The sequence below is a fragment of the Perca fluviatilis genome, chromosome 18 (genome assembly GCF_010015445.1).
Source record: "Perca fluviatilis chromosome 18, GENO_Pfluv_1.0, whole genome shotgun sequence".
Taxonomy (NCBI): domain Eukaryota; kingdom Metazoa; phylum Chordata; class Actinopteri; order Perciformes; family Percidae; genus Perca; species Perca fluviatilis.
The window spans coordinates 18,102,262-18,126,620 of NC_053129.1; the positions used below are offsets into that span (position 1 = coordinate 18,102,262).

A 24,359-nucleotide genomic window follows, 5' to 3' on the forward strand; every position below is an offset into this window, starting at 1 on the left:
TTGTGTTTTTGTCCTTCATGGTGAAATCTTTATTTCATTTCTCTCCACAACCTAGCACAGGTTATGATGTCATGTCCGAGTTCATCTCTCACAAGTATTTCACACTGAGGAGGCTAAGCAGAGCATGTATAGTCATGTATTAAATCGTCTAGTAGGGGTTATTAGAGTTTGGCCTGAGGTGGCATGCTGCTGTTGTAATTTTGGTGCTCTCATTTGAGAGGGTCTTTAGTTTATATGTAATGCTCTCAGCAGCGCACACTACTGCAACTACACTTACTGCTGTGCGTGTGGGCATATGTGTGGGTGTGTGTGTGTGTGTGTGTGTGTGTGTAAATTTGCGTGTGTGTTTATGTTACATCCTGGATACACAGCAATTAGTAGAATCATGCAGCTACTGTACTTTTAAATTGAAGATTCTTCAGAAAAAGACTGCAGTGTTGCTGCCATGTTGTTGTCACTAATGCACACAAATATCTGCATTAGAATGAGCATTTTTACAAACTAAAGCAGTGTCTCCCTCTCCAGTTTAAAAAGAAATAGCCTTTTGAAGGCTAAAAAGCTGCACTAAAACAATGCAAATGTGACATTGCCTCCTGTCTGCTTTCATGGAAGACTTTGGATTTGAGATTAATAATTATTAATGGTATTTATAAGCCATCCAGTCAATTAAATCACTGCCACAAAAGACAAATCGTAACAGTGCAGCATGCATCGTCTGTTTAAGGTTGCCCAATTCAGGTGTGACCACTGCATCTTAAAATACCGGGAATATTATTTAAGTTAGAAAAAAAAAGTCACTCCTACTGTGTAGCAACTTGGCTTGAAGCATGTGATATTTACTTGCTGACACAACAGTTGTTAGATTCTTAATCCCCCATAAAACAAATCATGCTTGTGGGGGTCTCTTTATTTGTAAAGGGAGAGGGAAGAGGGAGGTGAGGTCACTAAAAGAAGTGTAAGAATACAGCCAGATAAAGAGAGGGCTTCATGAAACAGATTCATAATAGAGGGGGAGTAAGGTAGCCTTTTACAGAAAGGACAACATAGAAAAAAACAGACTGAACCAGTCAGCTAACATGCTTTCAGTCACTTCTGTTTTAGATTAATTGATGGATGCTATCCTGTCTGCTTCACATTTTATCCCCCTCCAATTTTTATGTCATAGTCTCATGCTATTTGTCTCATACACACAATCACACACTTTTTCATTTGCTCTCTCTAAACCCGCGTCTTCCTTAGAGGCTGGAGCTAGAAGGCAACTGGTGGGAGGGCCTGTCTTGGAAGCAGGAGGTGGCCTTGACCAACGATTCTCAGGTCAATCCAGTGACATGTCAGCTCATGGATTTCTTTATTTCCATAAAACCTGACTAATCTTCAACCAAGTACAAAGCCTGCATTGGAGGACCTCATACACTGTCTATTTCAAAGACTGGGAAAACTGTCCCTTCGTCTCCTCCTGCTTCCCCTCCTGGTTTCTCTCGACCCTCCTGCTCCTCTCCTCCTCCTCGTCTTCCTTCCAGTTCTGAGGCACACAGGTAGTCTTGGGACTGGGACTGGGAGTGTCCCAGGGACTCCACTGACAAGCTTCGGCTGGACAGGATGCTACTTAGGCTGGACTGGCGGGCGCCTCTGGGATGGGTCTCAATTTCCACACGGACCTCAATATTGGTTCCTTCTCTGTGGTGACAGTAGAGAGACATAAATAAATCAATATAAAGCTACCAGGTAATCAAAATGTTTCTGACTTGACATTGCCATCCCTAAAGCCCCCCCCCCACCCCCCCCAAACCCCCCCCCCAAAAACATTAAGAGAGAAACACATAACGGAGAGTCAGAGGCAACATTTACCTCAAAGGATGCGCTTGTGTGTCATCGAGCTTGCTGTCAGGCACAATAACCACCTCGCAGTCTGACTGGCTGTTCTGCTGGGTGTATCCGTGGTGTTTTGTGGCTTCATCCAATTCCTCATAGCTATCTAGCTCCGGTGGCGTGGTGCTTGTACTAGGGAGGACGCCCACTTCCTGTACACTGACTCTGACTTCCTCGACACTGGTGTCGCTGAGCGTTGGGTTGTTCTGACCTGTCCAGTGGTCACTGACTACATGAGAGAATAGAAGATCTATAAGAGAAGTTGAAACTTCATCAGATCAGGTCGCGCTTTTAGAGCAAAAATTACCATGCACAATTGCAGTTGAGCTGGTTCCCTCGGCTTCCAGTCTTTATGCTAAGCTAGGCTAATTGCCCCCTGGCTCCAACTCCATGGCTAAAGTAGTAAATGCCGTTTTGTCATCTAACTCTCTGCAAGAAAGCGAATAAGCGCCTTTCCCAAAATGTCAAAATATTCCATTAAATTCTGTACTCACAACTCGCTAAGTCCTCCAGCTGGATTTTGTGTGTTTCAGGGGGCTCACTCGGCGGTCGACACCAACCATTCCTACAGAGCGACATTGGGACCACGCCATATACATAAGTCAGCATTAGCGGCACACCCACACCTGCAGGAAAACAGAATTATGAAGTATGAGAAACCAATTCATAATATATTTCTTATAATCATTTGTCTAGAGTTTGTGCCAAAATACATTTTAATAACATACAAATGTTTTTAAAAGAGTATTCTTGTGATTTAGTATTTCACTAAGTTTGAGGACTTGTGAGTGACAGGTTTATAAAAGAATGGTCAAAATCAAAGCAGCAGAGGTCAAAATATCCTGGTTTTTAGTCCCTCGTATGGGTCAGGCTCCAACGACATTGGATTTCAGACTTCCTATAATCAAAAAAGACGATGTTGAGCACATGCATGTAGTTGCTGGTGCAGGGCAAAAGAGTAAATGTTCAAAGAAGGTAAATCTCAAACACAAACAATAAATACCCATTTTAAATTACTTCAGTATAAGTGGATAATGAGAACATATGTAACACCAACACAGCTAAATAAATTCAGCCCCAATAATCCCGACACATGCTACAAATGTGGTACAAAGGGCACATTATATCACTGCCTATGGGACTGCCCACAAATCCAGGCTTTTTGGAGGGAATTGATGGATATGATTTTACATGTCACAGGTATAAAGCTATTATTAGACGCCAAACTGTGTATCTTTGGCCTCTTTCCCGTTAATCATAATCTCAGCAAGGTAAATAAATCTATGATCACTTTCTGCATCTTACAAGCTAAATATACCATAGCCAAATCCTGGAAATCCACTATCAAACCAAGTGTTAATGTCTGGCTTGCAGGACTGTCTGACTGTCTTGCACTGGAAAAACTCACTTTTACATAATACAATATCTCATCTTTGACAATATGTGGACATCCTTTATAGTGTTCTTAGAGGGGAGGAAAGCATTGGAGGCATGCTCTCTGTGTGTGTCAACCATCAACAAATGAATATTGCTATGTATTTAATATACGTCTGTCTTTGCTTCGTTATATTTGAAGTGCTTTTCTCTTCGGGATAAGTTAACATTTGGACCACCGGTGATTCTTAAGGATGATTTATGCTGACTTATTGTACCAAATATTGCTTATTTCAGCCCTGTCATGTTTGTTTATTTTATTGACGATGAGCCTTTCTGTGACAGTTCTGATTTGCACCTGTATTATTTGTTGTAGTGTGATTATTTTCTGAAAATGAATAAACACACTTGTTAAAAAAAAAAAGTTCAAAGAAGGTAAAGTCAGTGCTCCAAAAATACTTTAATAGTGCAAAATAAGGCACAGGTTTCCCATAATGCAACAGGATACCATCTTTTGGGAGACCCTCCATAGCCAATAAACCCTCCAATCTTTCAAACTGCACATTCCTAATTTATAATGCAGTACTTTACTATTTTTGTTCAGATGTGTAGCCCAAACTGAGTAATGTCACTTGAGTAATTTTCTCAGACTTGACAAAGACATTTTACAAGCTGATTAGTACTCCCTGTGACTAATACATGCACTTTTATGTTAATGAATTTGAAGTTTTAAGACATGTTAAAGGTGCAGTAGGTAAGACTTATAAAACTAACTCTCTGTCATATTGCTGAAACTGACCCTATGTTCGAGTAGAACTACATGAAGCAGGTAATTTAATTTAAAAAAATCCATTTCCTCTGGCACCACCTATAGCCTGTAGTGCGATTATACCGCTCACTGTTCAGATGCACCAATCAGGGCCAGGGGGGGTGTCTAACTGCATTTCAATCACTGCTCATGCACCTGCATTCATTCTGGGGAGAGGGGCTTAAGGCCTCTTTTGGGCTTAAGCGGAAAGGGGGGAGGGACTGAGAAGTTGTCGATGTTCAAAGTTTTTGGTTAAGTCCTGGATCTTCACAATCCTACCTACAGCACCTTTACATTGGTGGACTGCCCATTTAAACAGTTTTATCATATTATTACTACTGCAATATCCAACATAAACACAAGAGGGAGCCCCTCCTGCTTCACACTAATGAAGCAGAATAGAGCCTCTTTGTAGACTGGAAAACTTTACTGATTAGTCTTGGCATCTTAACCTCCATATCTATGCAATTAGATTGTTCCTCAAGGAACTTTCAGGAGCCTATTTTCTTGCATACTTTAAAATACATTCTCTTTTAATTGAAGGCAAGCCAATCTAGCATTAATCATTAATTAATAAAAAAAATTTTATCTACTGCATATCTATTTTATGTTACCTGTTTTGGTTTATTTATTGCTGTTATTTTATCAATTATTTATTCTTGTTTATTATTCTCTTCATATTTTATCTAATTAATTGTAAGTCTGTGTAGTAAGTTTTGAAACCTCTATGTTTTATGTGGTGCTGCTATGTTGTCCGGGACACTCCTGTAAACATGTTTTTGAATCTCAGTGAGGCTATTTCTAATATGATGAGGTTGCATAGCCATCCCTGCAGTGGAGAGTTAGAAGTAAAACAGCAACCTGTTTAATACAATAAATGACTGAATCAATCAATCAATCCCTTTTCATGTTTTATCATTATGTCATTATTTGTCATCTTATCTTCTGATAATAAAAAAGAAGTTTTCAACACACAATTTTGACAAAATGATAAAATAATAGATGAAGTGTTCCCTACAATAGATCACCGGTCTTTGAATCAGGGCAAAACAAGAATAGAGCAGTGCATAACTACTCTAGCAAAGCCAATTTTATTTCTCCCCACTCTCCTTCATATAAGTACTTTCAACAAGCCCCCAAACTCTATGAGCCATCGCCTCGCTACACTGTGTGATTATGCAACCTGTGATTGAGATAGGAATTTTGGAACACAAAGCAGAGTGCCGACCAAACAAAGGGACATCATTAACACAGCGGGAACACTGGGACGCTATTGAATCAGCAACAGGGTGAAACCAGGGTAAGAGGATGAGCCTGCCAGCCAAACAGTCCACAGAAAGAGAGTATGTGTGTGTGTGTGTGTGTGTGTGTGTGTGTGTGTGTGTGTGTGTGTGTGTGTGTGTGTGTGTGTGTGTGTGTGTGTGTGTGTGTGTGTGTGTGTGTGTGCGCCAAGGGAGGGCCCATCAGTGTGCAGTTCAGAAATGGCCGTGACACTGCATTGGGAAGCTCAGAAGCTGTTAAAGTCTTAACTGAATGTTACCAAGAGTAGGAAGTGGCATGAGTCATCAAAATTCTACTTTGCACTGTATGTGTGTGTGTGTGTGTGTGTGTGTGTGTGTGTGTGTGTGTGTGTGTGTGTGTGTGTGTGTGTGTGTGTGTGTGTGTGTGTGTGTGTTAATGAAATCAAGTGGTATTGCATACAGAAACCAAGTTTTAGGGTAATTATATGGCTGTACACTAAAGTTTTCTGCCATATCAAGCCTGGTTGCACGTTCAGGTGTGTATAGATCATTATTTTCCGCTTATTTGCTTTCTTACCAAAATGGTTGATACCACTTTTATGTCTTTATGGTAAATGTGAAGCTCCTGCCAGCAGCTGATTAGCTTAGCTTAGTACAAAGTTAGCCTGGCTCTGTTGAAAGATAACAAAATCCACCTAGTAGCGCCTCACAGCTCACTGATTAACACATTGTATCTTGTTTAATCAGTGATTGTCCAGCCATCTTTGTGCTAAGCTAAGTTAGCTGGCTGTTAGTGGTAGGCATCATATTTATTGTACAGATATGAGAGTGGTATCACTTTTCATATCTAACTCTCAGCAATAACGCTAATAAGCTTATTTCCTAAAATGTTTAACTAATTATTTAATTTTTAAATGTGTGTGTAGAGTGTGAAAAGATGTGGTGTTTTCTCTCTCTTGTTGATACCAGAGTCCTTACTCATTATTATGGAAGGTATTATTCGAGACACTTCACAGATCATCAGTGTGCCAAACAAACCACATGGAACATCTTAATCTTTGATGACTTTTTGAGCCACATGAATACTGCCCTCAGATATTACAAATTTATTTATTTTTTATAATAGAAGCATATGAGGCCTCTTTGGTGTCTGACCTTCTGTGTTTCAGGATATTGTGGTGATATTGTGGTGAAAAAAAAATCAATTTCTGACCTAATGTGGTCATTTTTTGTTCCTTACCCACAGTGACAGCTGCTATGACCGGCGACACAAACACTGACATCATCACCCCACTTGCCACAGTCAAGTAGTGCTTACTTCCTGAGATATTGTTTTTCTTACAGCGACCATGAACCTGGAAGATAATAAATAGAATATAAATTAGGCCATGGAAATTTAATTTGTTCCTTGTTGTTCTCATTTTCTGCAACCACTTATTCTAGTCACTTATTCATGTCCACTAATACATGCATCCCAGCATGCATAAAGGCAAATGAAAACAGCCTGAGACCTGTACAAGCTATTACAGAGCACAAAGACAGACACACTTAATGAATATTAAGGACATATTAAGTTGCCCTTAGGTGTGCCATTAGTTTCCAATTCACGTGACGTGCATGATTTCCATGTTCAAAAGCTGATTTTACATCAGTTGATTACATGCAAAATTACCAGGACATTGTAGATACTACTGTATCTGATGGAAGATGTTGGTTGATTCAGAATAATTCATTCAGATTGATTTGGTCACTTTAAACATATTAGTCAGCCATATGGGAGCAGCTTGCACATTTTGGACTGTCTGCTGTCTTTGCTGACACATGCACAAATTCAACCAGTCGCTCAAAAAGTATCCATTCAAAACAGTTAGGTGACACAGGATTTACTGGTTGTTTTGTACCTTGCGGCCCATGTAGATTGGTATGCCCACAATGATGACTGGGATGGCGATGCCCGCTATAAGGGAGATGACCACCGGTGCTCCGAGCAACATGCCCACCTGCCACAGAACCTTGCGGGTCTGGGACCATGGCTTCTTCCCCCAGAATGTACATCCTGAGGGACTGAGACACACAGGAGACACAACTATCATCATGCACAGAGTTCAGAAAATAAATGGTACATATTAAAACATATGGCATTTTTAGACACATAAGCATTGTGGGCAATGGGTGGCAATGTCCTTCTGTCGGTCAGTTTGTCCTTCAGTCGGTCCTCCTGGTCCACACTGAAATATCATAAACACTATTGGATGGATTGCCATGACATTTTGTACATACCTTGAGGATGAATCCAAATGACTTTGGTGATCTCCTGATGTTTCCTTTAGTGCCACTATGGGGTTGACATTTTTGGTTTGGAGTGAAATACTTTATTTCTGGTGCAACTATTGGATGGATTGCTGTGAAATTTGCTACAAATATTAAAAGGTACAAATTCTCATGACCTTGGTGATTACCTGACGTTTCATCTACAGTAGTGCCATGATCAGGTCAAAAGTTTCAATTTGCCCAATTATAGATGGCTAGATCTTAATTTTCATTGAATATATTTGTATAAACAAACTATCCAATTATGGCCAAATGCCTGCAAAACTAATTCCCACCAGCATTCCCACCAGCCTCAGCTGTACTTTGTTTGTAGTGCTAAATAAGAAATGTTAGCATGCTTACAGGCTAAACTAAGAATATAACCTGCTGAGCATGTTAACATTTAGCTCAAAGCACTGCTGTGTCTAAGCACAGGCTCAGAGAACTGCTATAGCATGGCTGTAGACTTGTTATCACCTAATTAGTGCAGACTTTTGCAAAACGTCATTCTTAAAAATATACACAAATGGTATGTGTACACACAATCACACAGACACACTCATAAGGATCACAAAAGCATCATCATCATGCAGGTCATGGCTTTTCATGCAGCCTCATCCAACTCTGACACAAACATAAAATGATTTTAAATGATTATCTTTTAAGAAGCAGGTGAAATAAATGAGTACTGACAACGACAAGACAACAGTAACTGATGTCATCACATCATTAACCAAACTGAATGACCTCATCTGCATATGTCATTCTAGCTGTGTCCTCTCCCTCAATTACATTCATTTGCAGTTACCTATTCACATACTCACTTATCTAAGTCTGTTTACGAGTAATACTCACTTGATGTTAGGCATAATAAGTTTTGCCTTAAGTGCTTGTTTATTGTAGTATCAGCCATTGGTGTTGTGGTGTAATTCTAACTCTTAAGGAAAGCAGAACAACACTGACTAATGCTGTTTGGTCATAATCAAGCAGCGATTAACCTGTTGGAGCAGCAGTGATAATCTGAGAAACACAAATAGCACCTCAGGGCTATGCTATTTCTCAAAGCATGCATTAGTATTACAACAGCAGATGTCACTTTGGGGTTCAAAAAGCCTGAGTGTGGGAATTATGGGTATGACATATTAAAGTTGTGCTCTGATGCTCTGAACTGGCAGATTTGCTTTGAGATGCTAAAAGCTTTGCCCTTCTATAGGACGATTACTGTCATGTGTAGTGTGACAGACAGGTAAAAAGGCAATCCAACCTATGCAGACAAACACAAAAACTATCTTTCTCATCTGACACATTCATCACCACATATGCATGTAACATAGGACATGAAAATGATAAAAACATGAAAAATGAATACATATCTGCACGCTGTAGTTCTAAAATGCACCTTGGCCAGCAGAAAGATTAAAATGGTTCTTCAAATGTAGCTAATCAGCTTCTAGCTGGTCTTATTGCTTGAGTTACATATTCTGCTGCATGGAAATATGGAAGCAGATAGAGTTGATTAATTGATGGCAAGTCAGCAGTGACTCCCTTCCAGAACTGGAAAAATCTATAGAAGCCCAGATGAACAGTTTAAAGCAGCGCAGCCTCTAAACAATGACATTATGTACATGTCTTGTTTTTATCTCTGATTAGGTATTGCTTTAAAACATACAGATGGAATAGTGGTGTGAACACATATATTAATTTTAGCGAAGCTAGTTGTTTTTTTATAGAAAGAATTGAAGAAACTCTTTAGTATCTCATGCCAAAGTTGGACTTGTTCCACAGAGGATTTTCTCACCACATGCTGCTGTGAGACTAGGATCAAATTCTGCTGCTCTTTCTTTTGTTTTTGTGCTGTCCTTTCACTGTATATGTGCCAAACACCATTATAGTTCACTGTGGGGCTGATACTAATGATTCTTTATATTATCAATTTAGTATATAAGAAAATAGGGAAAAATAGCCCAAGGGGATATCTTTAAATAGCTTGTTTTGACCAACCAACAGCTCAAAACCGAAATATATTCAATTTATAGTTAAATTTAAACATATCCTCACATTTAAGAAGCTGAAAACAGTGAATGTTAAGCATTTTTGCTTGATAAATGACTTGTATGTTGGTCTATGAGGTACTTATTTATAGTCAGTACCTATGTGGTTGGCGGTCAGCATGCCCTCAAGTTTGGAGAAACAGGCAGCAATGTACTGCTCTTGACGACGCCAGCGCAGGCGAAAATGTGTTTAAGCCACCTAAAAAAATCTATCTGTTTAAGTATTAGCTATATTTAGAATATTTTCACAGCTTTACCATGCTGTCAGACAGCCCTTTCCAACAGGAAACAGATGCCATTATATTCACCTATGCTTTCTTCAAAGCCACCAGACTCCTTTGACAAAAACAGTTATTTTACTGAGCTGAGCACAGGAGTTGCTGGTCTATCACTGCCTGGATCATATAGTTTGTTGGTGTTAGTGTATGACTTTGGTGAATCTGAACTAACCCTTTGAAACACCAAAGTCACACATTTACAAACAAAATTTACTTAGCTTCCGTGTCGGTACTGCTGCCTGCTTCTCCAAACTGGGGCGTGCCTGACTATGACTACACACTGACTATATATAAGTACCTCATACAACCCCACTTTAAAATATCCAAAATATTCCTTAAAAGGTAAATACAATTATGTTAGATGTGGACAATTGGTTTGGTGTGTTAATGTGATCATGAGCTGAGTGTGAACTGAGTACCTGAGGTAGTGCACGTCGGTGATCTCCTGCATACACAGCCAGCAGAACTGACAGGCACACACAGTGCAGTTCATACGGTTACAGCTGCCATCGTTGGTCTTCATGATGTAAGCACCGCAGCGAGGGCACGCTTTGATCTCCTCTGCATCTTCAACAACAGAGTAAATGTGTGAGAGGGATGTCCACACACCACTTACTCATCCAGGAAAAATAACATAGTATACTGAAAAGAAATCCTCTGGTTTCTGGCACTAAAGGATTGGAATAAAAGAAGAAGGTAACAGCAGCTGCTAGTCTCACCTCCTCCAGGTTCTTCATTGAAGACGTACAGCGTGGAGGCATCATTGCCGCCTGAGGTGTGGCGGGCCCGCTGGCGCCGGGCCTGGTCACACGTCTGGTTGGGGTGCCATAGCTGGCGACAGTGATAGCAGAACTCGGTGTCACATCCCTCACGGCCACAGCTCAGCTTGGGACACTCTGCACAGCCGTAAGCTATCACTGCATAGCTGAGGAGAGCAATAGAGTGGACATCATTAACATTAATATGTTCATTGATCCTTAAAGGGGGATTCCTTTTGGGAATCAGTAACAACTGATTTTTTAGGACACCTCAGCATCAGGCATCATGGGAGGTTAAATTCCAGGTGCTCTCCCTACTCACTATTCCACCCTGTTTCCCTAACTAAGAATCACAGTGGCTGCAGTTTCATTTAAGCATCACAGCTGGCTGACTGGAATATCTTTGATAAGCTGCAGTAAGTTTCTCATCTAATGCTCATATCTCCAGCCTGGTGAAGCCCACTGAGTTGTTCATTGTTGTCTTTGCTCACAAACAGTACATGTGTTGTTGACTGTGTGCCTCAGTGAATCATAATTCAAAGAGAGAAACAAACTGGGGGGGACTGGTTTCCACAGTTCAACACCTGGAATAATTCCAACCTTAGACCTTCCGTCCTTAGTCATTATGATGACAACGAGGAGCTTAACGCCGGGGGACCTAATCTCACTCACATATTCAAAAGATGTACAAGTGAAAGGCCTTTAGGATCCAGGCAGTACTGCTCTGCTGTGGAGTATTTGAAAAGCTCCTCCAGGCTTTCTCCTTTGGCATCTCCAGCCTTTTGTGGTTTTCAGGTTTGTCAGAAAGGTAGATGAATCAGAGAGGCTAAGGGCTACACACCGCTACACACCAACACACACACACACACACACACACACACACACACACACACACACACACACACACACACACACACACCAACACACACACATACACACACACACATGCGAAAGGATAATTAGACTGCAGCCTGGATCCCAATTCAGAGTCAGACAAAACTGCTTGTGTCTGATTCTCAAGTCAAACCCATTTGGCTGAACAACAATGTTAGCGTGGACCTGCTCATGCATACAAATATGTTTTCAGGTATCAGTGAATATCTTTATTTTAAAAAAGCAGCAATAATTGGATTATTTAGATTGTAACCCCCTTTACACACTTAAAGAGGTTCTGACAAAACACAGCTGACAACTTTCAAATCAATCACATTTTGCTGCATTTTTATTACTTACCAACGTCATAGCTAGATCAACATTTTCTCAAAGTCTTTTGGAAAACACATCCTCATATATATACACATATAATAATTCTTATAGACCCCCTGGTCCCTGTTTGTATCTTGTGCACAAGGATGCACATGCATGCACATGACACAAGCATAGCAGTGTGACAGCAAATAGGATAGAAAAGTAGTCTTGAAATAAGTCAAAAGAATCAACCATGCAAATGTAATAATTTGTTAGGCCTAAAGAATACACACAATGTACACTAAATCTACACAAAAACAAACCACACACACTTATTTTTGTGGGCATTTACAAAAGTCAAGAGTTTGGTAATGTTAGATAAATTGTTATTTGACAACACAGGCACAGAAGGATTTCCACTTGAAATACTTTTACTGCGGATTCTGTCTGTGTAGGCTGAAAAAATCCCTTGCAGCTTCTCATTTGAAACCACCTACAGTACAGTAGCATCACACATGCAGCAAAAACAGACATGAGTGTGTGCACGTACACAGTGCACCACATTTTACCACACTTCTCTCAGACTGACATAATCTCAAGCTAAGCTTCTGTCACTAAGACCTCAAGGAATGTGTGTATGTTGAAGCATGGGAATACACAAACCATAACTGTGACCAGTTTACATAATGGGTCACCACTTCAAAGGCTCTTCTATGTGGAAACTATCAGTCATTTCAAATTTAAAACTCCACTGACCTCCAACATTTTTTAAATACTCATAATTCTGCAGATTTGCTGTAGAAACTTTAGAAATCTGATCTTGTTTTCCAGAGTTATATTTAATTCACCACAGCATTGGACAGATTGGCGTATTGATTTTTGCTCCACTCATTTATCATGAGCAAGCTGGGAGCACTGACAGTTGAGGAGACAGACAGTCTACCACTAAATCCTGAACCGTGGTGCATACGTGCTTTTTGACCACAGATATTCACTGGACACACGCACACACACACACACACACACACACACACACACACACACACACACACACACACACACACACACACACACACACAGACATTATGATTTCCCATCAGCAGCCCTATCCTGTTACCCCTCTGTGAACATTTAGGTGATCCAGCAATGGATTGGTGTCTGTACAGCAGAAAAGATGAGTTAACACAGAACACATCTTGTGGTTGCACTGCATTCTGGTCTATTGAGGTTCCTGTCAATGGGAAAAAACAACAACATATCTATCACTTTTCCATGGTGGATTTCTCCCTGAATGATTTATGATAATGTCTTTGATCGATTCTGCAATGAAATTATACCAAAGCTGTGCTTCAAACTTTACTATGATGTAATACACATTTCAGCCAGTTATCCTCAGGGAGCAAGAGAAAATCAAATTGTCAGAGAAATGTACATTTACATAGATTCTTAAAAGGTTTGTAGATACAAAATGGAAAGAGGCCTGCTTTGGAAAGAGGCCACGACCAGTCTGTTCTGTTTCAGGATCTTCAAAATAATTTGGTCGCATCAAACTTTTAACAGCCTTCGGATGCATGTAAAGCTCAAACTTTCACTGAGCTTTCACTTTGCTGTCAGTTCATCTTTTCGAAGCTCAGTCAATCATTCTGACTCGTCACTGAAAAACTGCTCCAAGTCTTGTGTTTTAGAACATAAAGCCGGTGGTGGGATGACAGGGTTTTGACAAGTGCTGCCATATTGTAACATTGTAATTACAGTCATGTAAATTGTTACCGTGTGACTCAAGATGTCAAATAAAAAGTGAATTTCTCTACAAGTTTACACAATCTAGAGAAGCCATTATTTTCATTATTCACGCCTTTTTCCTCTCCCTTATTACATTATCTTCTCTCAATGTTGTTAGTTAACGGTCTATATACCAGAATAAGATCATGATTTTGAAGTGAAATATTTTCTAGTGTAAATATGGATAAAAGTATGTAGAAAAAATCTTTTTGATTTTGTGGTGGTCTGATTCTCACCTGCAGTCAGGCGCAGGGCACCAGCGTGTATCTGGGTCAGCAGCCAGGAAGCGCCTCAACTGGTACTCCTCAAACCGCTCCAGCAGCGCCCGGTCATCCAGGATGGCACGAACATCCAGTGGCGCCAGTGTCTCAGGGCACTGAGGGCACGCAATGCCCACCCGGCTCTCGGTTATCTCAATGCGCAGGTACTGGCGGAGGCAGTCGGAGCATGTTCGGTGGGAACAGGAGGTGAGTCGTGGGAAGTGGCAACGCGGTTGACTGAGCAGGCACAGCGGGCACTCCTCCAGGTGTTCATCCAATAGCTGCTCCTGGCTGGTGGAGGATAGGGACAGGACCCCAGTGGAGCCGCTGCTGACCCCGCCCACGCACTCAGCTGTGGCGGCACCGTCCTCGCCTACCTCCGCCGCTGCTGGCGGACCTCCTCCTTCTCCTCTTTCTCCTCCAGAAACTGCGGATTCTCCAGCCTGTTCTGCTGTGAGGCTGAGGTCCTGTCAACAATTACAGAGCTGCTGAGTTACCAAAAGCCAATCATGTACATTTGTTCTCCAGCACAGGGTGAAACGCAGGGTCACACGTAGAGTTGTGAGAATGTCCTGCTGCTGTTCACAAATGGTTTATTTTAAGAAATACATGAAAGCAAATGGAACAGCCTCACATTTCTAATTACAATCTGCATTGCTGAGTTTGTATGTACTGTAGGTGGATACTTGGTTTCTTGGCAACATCATTTCTCCAAATTACCAATTAAATAAACAGTCTAATGGATTGAGGTTATGACAGTATGGGAGAGGGAGGAAGCAAGCAGAAGCTAATACATTCAAAGTTAATGATCTACAGCCTCTCTTCGGTTTCTTCTTTCTCTCGTGAGACATTTTGATTCTGGCAACAAAACTAGACATATATCTCATATGGAGGGATAATGAACTAATAATAAACATATACAGTATTCTGCTATTTCAAAAGGATAGTACAATTTATAATGATAATAGTGATTGAAATAATTTGAGAAAAAGAATAATGAAAAAAATAAAAACACCTTACACATCACCAAGTTTGCCAACCACCAAATTACCAAATCTCTGTGTGTGTGTTTACAAAGACAGCACTACTGATACAATTAGACCTGTTAACGGACTTTACAGGTCAAACTGGAACAAATACAAAACTAAGATCAAACATTTATTGAAAAGAAAACTGCTTAACTAAAACTTACCAAGTCTTCCCGAGGCCGAAACAAAATTAGGAGATTTCCTCAGTCTTACCTGCTCTGGATGCTCGCTCGGGGTCAGGGTGATTGCCACCTCCTCTCTGGGCCAGGCTTCCACCGGCCTCTCGGGCTTTGGCTCCGATTTGGGCTTTCTGCTGAAGAAGTTTAGGAAGCTCAGCGGCCCCGTCTGCTGCTTGGGCCTCTTCATGGTCTAGAAGTAGAGCAGGAGCAGTGGCTAAGGAGGGCAGGCCAACTACCATGAGCAGGATGCAAAAGCGTGTGTGTGTGTGTGTGTGTGTGTGTGTGTGTGTGTGTGTGTGTGTGTGTGTGTGTGTGTGTGAGCACAGTGAGCTGTCACTGCTCAGAGTCTTGGAGCCGGGCGGCTGCTCTGCTGTGTGAGGGAAGAAAAGTGGGAGAGATGGAGAGGCGGACGACGGGGAGGAGGTAATCCCTGTCCGAGGGGAACATCACTAATTTGGAGGCTTTCCAAGGTCTGGTCTTCGGGTTTTCTCCCCCCTCCTCTTCCTTCTCCACCTCCACTGCAGTTCCTTCGGTCTGAGCTAGTCCTGAACTGGCCGACTGTCCTTCATCATTTTAGGCCTCCTCTTCACTGCGATCAGTCCCTTACCCTGGAAACAAACACAATCATGACTAGAGTGAATCAGAAAGGATGGGATGTGCATTATACCATTAAATATTTTGTTAGACAAAGAAGTCCCTATGTGAAACTGTAGCTGCTAAACGCATCAGAGGCTCTGCGATAATTCATTATAATTATATTATATTATAATTCACAGTTCTGTGGGATGGCATCATAATGATTTGCTTATACTGTGTGTGTGTTTTTCCAAGTGATTCCAATAAAACTGTGAAATGCAAAAAAATACTTATTAAAATGTATGTTTTGTTTAATGTAATGCAATATAGTAGTAGTAGTAGTAACACAATTCATTGCATTCAACATCACATTAATTACCATATTTGTATGTAATTACATTACGCATACATCTTTCATATTATGATATACAGTATACATATCCAAACAGATTCTACATTATTATGAATATCTTGAGACTGGAATTGGATTTTAATTTAATCTCTGTGATATTGATATCAGGGGTTCCCAGCCTGTACATACAGAGTCACAATATGATTAATAGGAAAGGAAAGCACGAAAAACATATTTCTGCTATACAAAATTCAATATACAAATGTCCTGACTTAATTCATGTTTGCTCTTTTCTCGTGAATTCATGGGTCATTTTACTTCTTCAGAACTCAAAAACTATTTTTTTTGTAATATCTTTGGTTCAACTGGTCACAACCGGTCAACATGCAACTGTGACGAAGGGTTGCAAGTAGACATGTCTTTGTTTTAAGGGATCACAAGCTAAAAAGGTTGGGAACAGGTGATCTAAACCCTTTTTTTCTCTTTTATTTGACATAGTGCAGTAAAGAAATGGGGGAGAGAGAGGTACAGTATGACATGCAACAAAGGCCCCAAGGCCAGAATTGAACCCGGCACGTTGCGGTTATATGACATGCGCTTTCGGCTACCAAAGTACTCTGATCTAAACCATATTGTCCAGCCCTACATCAATGCCATTTACAACTGTGTAACAAAATGTGATAATAGATGTAATAAAATATTTAAAAGCATTGCCGTCTACCATATATTCGACCATAGCTTGCGATTCATATTGTAAGTGAACTTTATTCTCTTTTGAACATTTTTTATGTAGAAAAACCTCTGCGTGAACCCCATGCACATGAATATAAATAATATCTATGAACTTTTTCCCTCTGGCTGCAAATTCTGAATCCTATTATACAGAACAACAACACTAATCTCATATAAGCTCATAGCTGGCTCAATCTGTAATATGGTGTTTTATTTGTTATACATTTATCATCATTGGCTTTATATTTAATTACTGCAAAACTACTCCACATAAATACAAGATATATTATGTATTAAATAGTGTGCTTAGTCTCTTTTATTTACTCAAAATCTGAGCAGACCTTTTAATAATGTCACAAAAATAGCAATTTCAAAGATAACTATGCAGTTTTACTCCTGAATATCTATATAAAATCCCCTGTTAGTCTTTTATATGGAATAAAATTCCAACTGAAAAGACACTGAGTGCATTGGGTCTCTGTGACCCGGCCTGCCCGTCATACAGCCTCAGACTCAGATGAGCAATAAGGTCACAGCCATGAGACACAAAGAGCAGATAGACCAGACTGGTCAGAGTTGTGACTGGTTCTGGACAGAAAGGATTATGGGAGATGGAGGGTGAGGAAGAGGCAGTGATAGACAGAAAAGACAACTCATGTTGTCTCCATTAGGCAGCAGCAGGCTTTCATAATCAGGCCCAGAGAGCAAAGAGAGCAGGAGGTGATTCATTAAACCCTAGACCAATTAATTCTCCATATTGACACGTCTAATCGGACCATGGAATACGGCATGAAATATGATATGGTGATAGATTATCAGCTATTTAAAGATCCTAAACTGTTTCATTTTCTCTAAAGTCAAATCTATTACAGTATCTTTTAGAGATTGTTTTTTTTCTCAATATCAAATTAATTGCAATGACCAGAGGCAGGGTTTGGCTACAGGAGCTATGTTTCTACGTTTCTTCATCATTCTTTTTAACAGGGATGGACAAAGATTCTGGACATTTGTCCAAGCAAAATTTAAAGATCCTCTTAGAAGCAATATTTTAGGGAATATCTTTAAAGAAATGTGTATAAACCAAATATTCAAATAAATTAACAGATTAAACAAATTTGTCAAGGCAACAACTAATGGTGCAAGTCAGTCTTATGCCAGAAATTAAATAATACAATTGTGATTTGCAAAACCCAACAAGGCCAAAGATGGCCTCCAAATAATGCTGTGGTCCTGGTCTTCTTCCAGAAAACTCTAAGTTTATGAACACATTCAAAGCTTTTTGTTTCACACAGTCAGACAGCACATAGTATACATTGGCAAAGTGACACAGCTACAGTGTCCATATACAACTCTTACAAACTGTTTCCTGCCCTGACAAATTAACTTAGGACCAAATCGTGATGGTGCAGTAACAATTGTAATTTCTGCTGTTTAAAACTACTGAACATACATAGTCACAAGCGCAACAACAGAACAGATGCTCGTCAAAAGCAGTGTTCCTTTTAACCTCACTGACCCACCATAAGGCTAGTCATCACCACACATGTTTATGGACAAACATTTCCTTGTTTAGTTGGTCACTGTTGTCACATATAATATAGTATATGACACAGGTTTTTCCTCAGTTTGAAGGGAAACCCTGGATTAAAAAGTAAATTGCATTCAATATTTCAAAAGGAATGAATAGATAAGAGAAACTTTTCTTTTAATTGCTTAACAAAGTGCAACTATGGTAAGATACATATCCGAAAACATTGTGGTGTCAATCTATTTTCTAAAGAGGTTTGTGCACACAAAAAGCCTCCAGGTTAACAGCTAAGCTTGTAATGAACATCATCTTATCCATCCTCTTAATAATATAATATAATATAAATATAAATATATATATATATATATATATATATATATATATATATATATATAAAAATACTGTCTCATATCCATACCTGCACTACTTGGGTGCCCACTTCCATTCCCCTCGATTATTTTTTAAGAATCCGGTGGTTAAACACTCTTTAAGGATATGGGTTCAACTAAGGAAATGTTTTGGGTTGCATAACCTCTCTCTACTGAGCCCTATTGCATCGAACCATCTTTTCAAACCATCAACGCAGGATCAGGTCTTTAAAGACTGGCATAGGAAGGGTTTGGCTCGCTTCAAGGACCTGTTTATAGGTAACACTTAGCGTCATTCGAACAGCTAAGCGACAAATTCAGTCTTCCAAAGTCAGATTTTTTCAGATATTTGCAAACAAGACATTTTGTGTTGTCTAAGATGTCCAGCTCTTCTATATCAGCGACCACTTCCCTTGTTGATATGGTTCTTTCTTTAAACCCATCTCAAAAGCGACTTGTCTCTCCCTTGTATGGCAGGATGCTGGATCTAAGGCACGCCCCTGTGGACAAGATCAAGGCGGCATGGTAAAAAGACCTGGGCCTCTCATTGTCGGAAGATACATGGAGTTCTGTTCTTAAACTGCTTAATTCCACTTCTCTATGCGCTCGCCACTGCCTTATTCAATTCAAAGTGGTCCATAGGGCTCATATCTCAACAGCCAAACGATCTACTATGTACCCAGACGTTAGCCCACTTTGTGTTAAATGTAAAATGTCTGAAGCCTCTCTTATCCATATGTATTGGTCATGTCCCGGCCTTAACAAGTTCTGGAAGGGGGTCTTCCAAACATTATCTCAGGTGTTTAAAATCGTATTAGAATCAAAATAAACATTTATTAATCAAGCACAGTTTAATGAATTACAGTGTCACTGGGACAGGCGGATACTGACATTTGCTTACTGGCAGTGATTTGGGAGGGATTACTTTGAGTATTTTGGTCTTTCTTTTGATGTTGTTGGTTTGACTTGTATGGCATACACTGTTTTCTGTTTGTTCCTTACATACAGGTTGACAGCTTTGTACGTTTCTGCACTGGAAACTAAATAAAAAAGATGTTGATTTAAAAAATACTGTCTCATTATTGAATATTTATATAAATAAATATTCAATAATGAGACAGTGGGGGGTAAGAAAAAGGAGAAAAGAAGGGTCCTGCTGCTGTCTTTAATGACATCCCCCAGAGGGCTCAGAGTTAACAACACGAGGGATGGACACAGATGCTGCTTGGAAAGAGAAAGTACATCTTAGGTTTACAGCTTAATGATTTTCTGTTTTCTTTTTTCTTTCTTGCCAACTACAATGATCAGGATGCAAAAGCGCGTGTGTGTGTGTGTGTGTGTGTGTGTGTGTGTGTGTGTTTGTGTGTGTGTGTACAGTACATTTTGAGGCCAAAGACACACTTTAAGATATGATCTCCCCTCTTTACACTACAGGAGAGGACTACAGTTTCATACTTAACCTCACTTTTTAGAGAACTCTTGGCAAAAGAGAATGAACAATCCGGTTACACGGCCTTGCCATTTACAATAATTCAAATTCTTAAGGCGTCTTTGGGGGATTACAGAGAATTAAAGGACAAATTCAGAATCTGTCCTAGAACTTTCTTTCTGTGCCAGAGCACAAAGAGCTTGTGAGCACATGGAAATTCTACCCTTAATACAGTATAATGTATAACAGACAAATGTGTTGTAAGACATACTTATTCATATAATCTGTATAATTTACAGATAATGTACTGGACTAGTTATTGTTATCAAGTCTATCATTCACAAAGTAATAAGAAAAAGGAACTATCATGTACGTCTTAGACAAGATGGCTGTTTGACCTTGTTACCTGCTGAAGCAGTTTACGACCGACACCTATTCTGTGTACTATTAGCTACGCCAGCGCACAAATACAAAAACTTCAGCCACACGTCTTAATTCATAGCACCACACAGTCATCTTTAATTTATTTCCAACAGGAAAAAGAAAACTGATCCCTTGTGCCAAGCATCAGCGGACATCATTACATAATGTACAAAGGCTTTGGCTGGAGTCTAGTTTTCTTACCTACTGACATGATTCAGCATGCTGATTCACACAATCAGACAGTAAAAGCAGCACACACTCAACACACATTTCTACAAAAAATGTAATACAGGTAAAAACTTTTAAAAGGGGCATTCCACTGATCTTACACATTAATGACACTTTAACTCTGATGATGCCATGAGGGTTTTCTCGGCTTAACCACTCCACTTGAAACCCGCGTTACTTTTACCAGCAGTTTGAGTGATGACAATATCCCTCAGCTCAAACCGAGAATGAAATCCATTTCATTCATTTTCTCAAGTTAGCTAGCGACAATAAGACAATCTCCCCTCTTTGCTCTACTTGCAGACTAATATTGGCGCCGCACCAGACAGACGACGGATAGCAAATCAAGTCTGAAATATGAAATGGCGTATCAAATTCGTGTGATCTAGATTAAACACACTAACACTCTGAGCATGCGTATTAATCATTTCCCACGTACAAAGCACATTGCATTGTGAGAGAGGGGCTAGCCCCACATTCAGGCTACCGTAGCGTACCGCGAACATGGGAGAACGCAGTCTGAAGCAAGGCAGGGACGGACCAATGAATATGAAATAAAATCCTATTACAAATTATATACAATTCAGGAAAATGTCATATTGATAAAAGATAATAAATCATAGGAGATAATAATCTTTGAGAATTAAAAATAACATAACATTTGTTTGCATTTCTTTCTGGTGTGTGCCCCACCTGCCCCTAACGACCCATCGCCACTGTGTGTGTCAAAAACTGGAGACATGGAGTTAAAAATACATTTACATGGAAGGTCAAATGGCATGATGCTATTGGTTGCATTATGGGAAATATAGGATCCAGTGTTTTTGCAGCTTGAATCACATTACAGACGTAAAGTCAGGAAATCTGGGGCTCTGATGCTCCGATTTTGACCATTCTTCTTTTAATCTGTCTCTTGTGGGTCCCCCAACTTTATGAAAGTGCAGTACTAAATCGCTGGAGTAGCCCTTAATAGGATATGCATCTAGGATACTCAAGGCACTGTTCATGATGAAGCAGCTTGTACTGATTTTTCTCCCAAAGGTGTACTATCATTAACTCAACTACAGGGGAAGATACACTCAAATTAGAAAAATGTAAAGAAGTAGTAACATACATTAAAGGCGTGGCCACTGTGACAGAATATTATTTCAAATCATACTCAATAAATATGGACAAAATGCACTGTAAGTAATTCTGTGAAAAAACTTTCATGTGAAAGTTATTCATGATTTAATATCGCCATTCTGATATCACATCACAGCCTATGACTAGTTAGAGTCTAAAGTGTGGCACACTGCCTATTGATGACAGATATGACAATGACAGATGGGATTATTACACAACCAGCATCTGCCCGAAGCATTTCCCCTCCTTTGAAATGCCAAACTGGCAAGAAACGGGACACCTTTTTTTCTGTATTTTGTCCTTTGAATGAACCATATCACAGCATGTTATCTCCGCAGTTTTGAGGCGTTTTTCGAGGACACTTGTTAACACGCTGTTGCTATGCAATCATTGAACAGAGAGGATGTTGAGTTCTGCCTTAGCGGAGGGAAACCTGATGATACACCCTATTAAATATCTCTTCACTGGACACAAGCCCACATCAGCAATGCGGGTTTCCGAGGCATGAGAATGACCTCAGCCTGACACACACACACACACGCGCGCGCGCGGGCACTCCGCGGCATCCCTGACCAAAATATTCTGTTTCTGCACCATGTGGCGCCTTAGTGACCTCTGGCAGCCTGCAGGCTACTTTATGTTGTTGAATAACCACAATATAAGGGATTATTTTCTATGTCATATTATAGTAGCCTATATTGGTGTGGAATTTCATAACAGTGTTGTGTTTTTATAACTCACTGTATATGTTTACTTCTACAGTTGAAATAAGTGAATTCTTATTTAACCAAATAACACAATAAACCACAAGGGCAGGCCATATTGGGTGTGCAATTGTAAACTGAAGGTAGGCTACTAAAGGTATTATGAAAGCGGACTGATCAAAGGCAGCCTTGCATAACATACACATTTATTAAAAAAATTATTTCCACATTTTCATACTTCCATTTTAATAATTTAAAGAGGGTCTGTCCAGAGCATCGGCTATTGCAGGGAGTGGCATGTTTTAAACGGCTACGTATTCGCGTTCACCTCCATCTCCAGATGTCCCTCATAAACACGAGTAGGCCTAATAGCGAAAATAAAGACGTCTACATGCGAGTTTCAAAGTCTGCAGATAAAACACACAATCATTTCTATTACGTAAACGGTATCTTACCTCTCTGTGCGGCGCCTTCTCTTTGCAGCGTAGAATCAACAACTGGCTCCTCCCCTTGAGAACCAAACAGTAGCACAGAAATCTCCCCCGTCTCCTCCTCTTTACTGCTACACACAAAACATATCTGACCGTCAAAAGCTGCAGAGAGGCTGGGTACGATGGTCAGGTCCGGTCCAGTGCAGGAGCGAGCTGAGGAGTTCCGCGTTGAGGAGAGGCTTCCCCCCCGGTATGCAGCAGCAGACTGATGGCTTACTGTGCGGCGGCCTGAGGGGAGGCACTGCAGTGACATGAACCAATGGGATGCGCAGAATCCCAGGATCTCCTATTCAGAAATGTCCAGTACCATACTCACATGTTTTCATTGCCAAATATACAACCACTTCCCATCTCTTTTATATATTTTGTCCCAGTCAAATATGCAAATATGGCAGGATTTATGTTGATCATTTAATATTAAAAGGTAGCCTACATCTTAGGTCCACTGCTCAAAGATGAGTGTTTTTCTTGTTTTTCCTTCTATTCTGTAGCTATCTAATACGATAAATTCCAGTAAAGTAAAAGATAACGTTTCCTATCTCTTAAGCACCCTCAGAGGCCCTGTGGCTCCAGTTGAAAAAAAAAAACACTGCATTGTTAGGTCACACATTCAAGTGAGGTGTATAATATTCAAATTTGTGGGACTGCGATGTGCATACATGAATTACAATAAACAATTATAGGATAATACAATTTATTTTAAACCATTTTGGGACAGATGAAAGTCGTCACAGAGTGCCGCTCCCTGTCCCTGATTACAACTTTTGATTCCTTTGTCAGGCTAAATGCAGGTAAGGACCTAAATTGTCACAAGACATAATGCAAAAATGATGCAACATTTGCATCCTTGCCCATATTTTACAGGCATTTTCAAATTCCACTTTATTTTTTGCACTTCCTACATTGTTACATTGTATTACCTACATTGTAGCCTATCTACATTGTATCTTCATCGGCATGAATTCTCATGGGCTCTGATCTTATAGTTTAGGTTTTAAATGGTATTAGTGGGAGTGGCTTCTTATATATTTTGCTATATAAATATACAATAAGGTATTTCAATTTCCCTTCCGTTAGATGAGTGCATTTTACTGACTGATCATAGACAGTATGGGACTGACATGATCTGTTTTTAAGTGACACACGCAAGCCCAGAACTGTAAAATAATTCAGTAGAGACGCTGATAATATGGATATTTCAGCTACTATGTAGCCTATGAGAACTACAACTACAATAATTCAGTGAGGTCCAGCAACCGGAAATTATTTTCGGAAAC

The 24,359-nt window shown here is 40.0% G+C and overlaps 1 protein-coding gene across 3 annotated transcripts; it reads right to left on the minus strand.

The window, feature by feature from the left end:
- On the minus strand, positions 1 to 23,311 carry si:ch211-278j3.3 (E3 ubiquitin-protein ligase RNF19B). Of its 3 annotated transcripts, none has more exons than XM_039782035.1 (10): positions 23,047 to 23,311; positions 15,161 to 15,734; positions 13,896 to 14,386; positions 10,651 to 10,856; positions 10,351 to 10,498; positions 7,194 to 7,356; positions 6,533 to 6,647; positions 2,364 to 2,495; positions 1,849 to 2,098; positions 1 to 1,677 (listed from the first exon to the last, which is right to left on the minus strand). In XM_039782035.1, the coding sequence occupies exons 2-10, from the start codon at positions 15,311 to 15,313 to the stop codon at positions 1,407 to 1,409; spliced, it is 1,929 nt and encodes a 642-aa protein (XP_039637969.1). In that variant the 5' UTR covers positions 15,314 to 15,734; positions 23,047 to 23,311; the 3' UTR covers positions 1 to 1,406. The 3 variants fall into 3 exon arrangements, with proteins under 3 accessions (XP_039637969.1, XP_039637968.1, XP_039637967.1); XM_039782034.1 differs by having other exon boundaries at positions 1,849 to 2,119; positions 10,351 to 10,492; positions 23,047 to 23,309; XM_039782033.1 differs by having other exon boundaries at positions 1,849 to 2,119; positions 23,047 to 23,309.
- Between the last annotated feature and the right edge of the window lie 1,048 nt (positions 23,312 to 24,359).

Coding starts and splice junctions, on each gene's coding strand:
- si:ch211-278j3.3 (XM_039782033.1), bottom strand. CDS start 15,313: ATGAAGAGGCCCAAGCAGCAGACGGGGCCGCTGAGCTTCCTAAACTTC. Junction 10,857..13,895: donor TGCCCTGCGCCTGACTGCAG/GTGAGAATCAGA, acceptor TGCTCTCCTCAG/CTATGCAGTGATAGCTTACG. Junction 6,648..7,193: donor CAATCTACATGGGCCGCAAG/GTACAAAACAAC, acceptor ATTATCTTCCAG/GTTCATGGTCGCTGTAAGAA.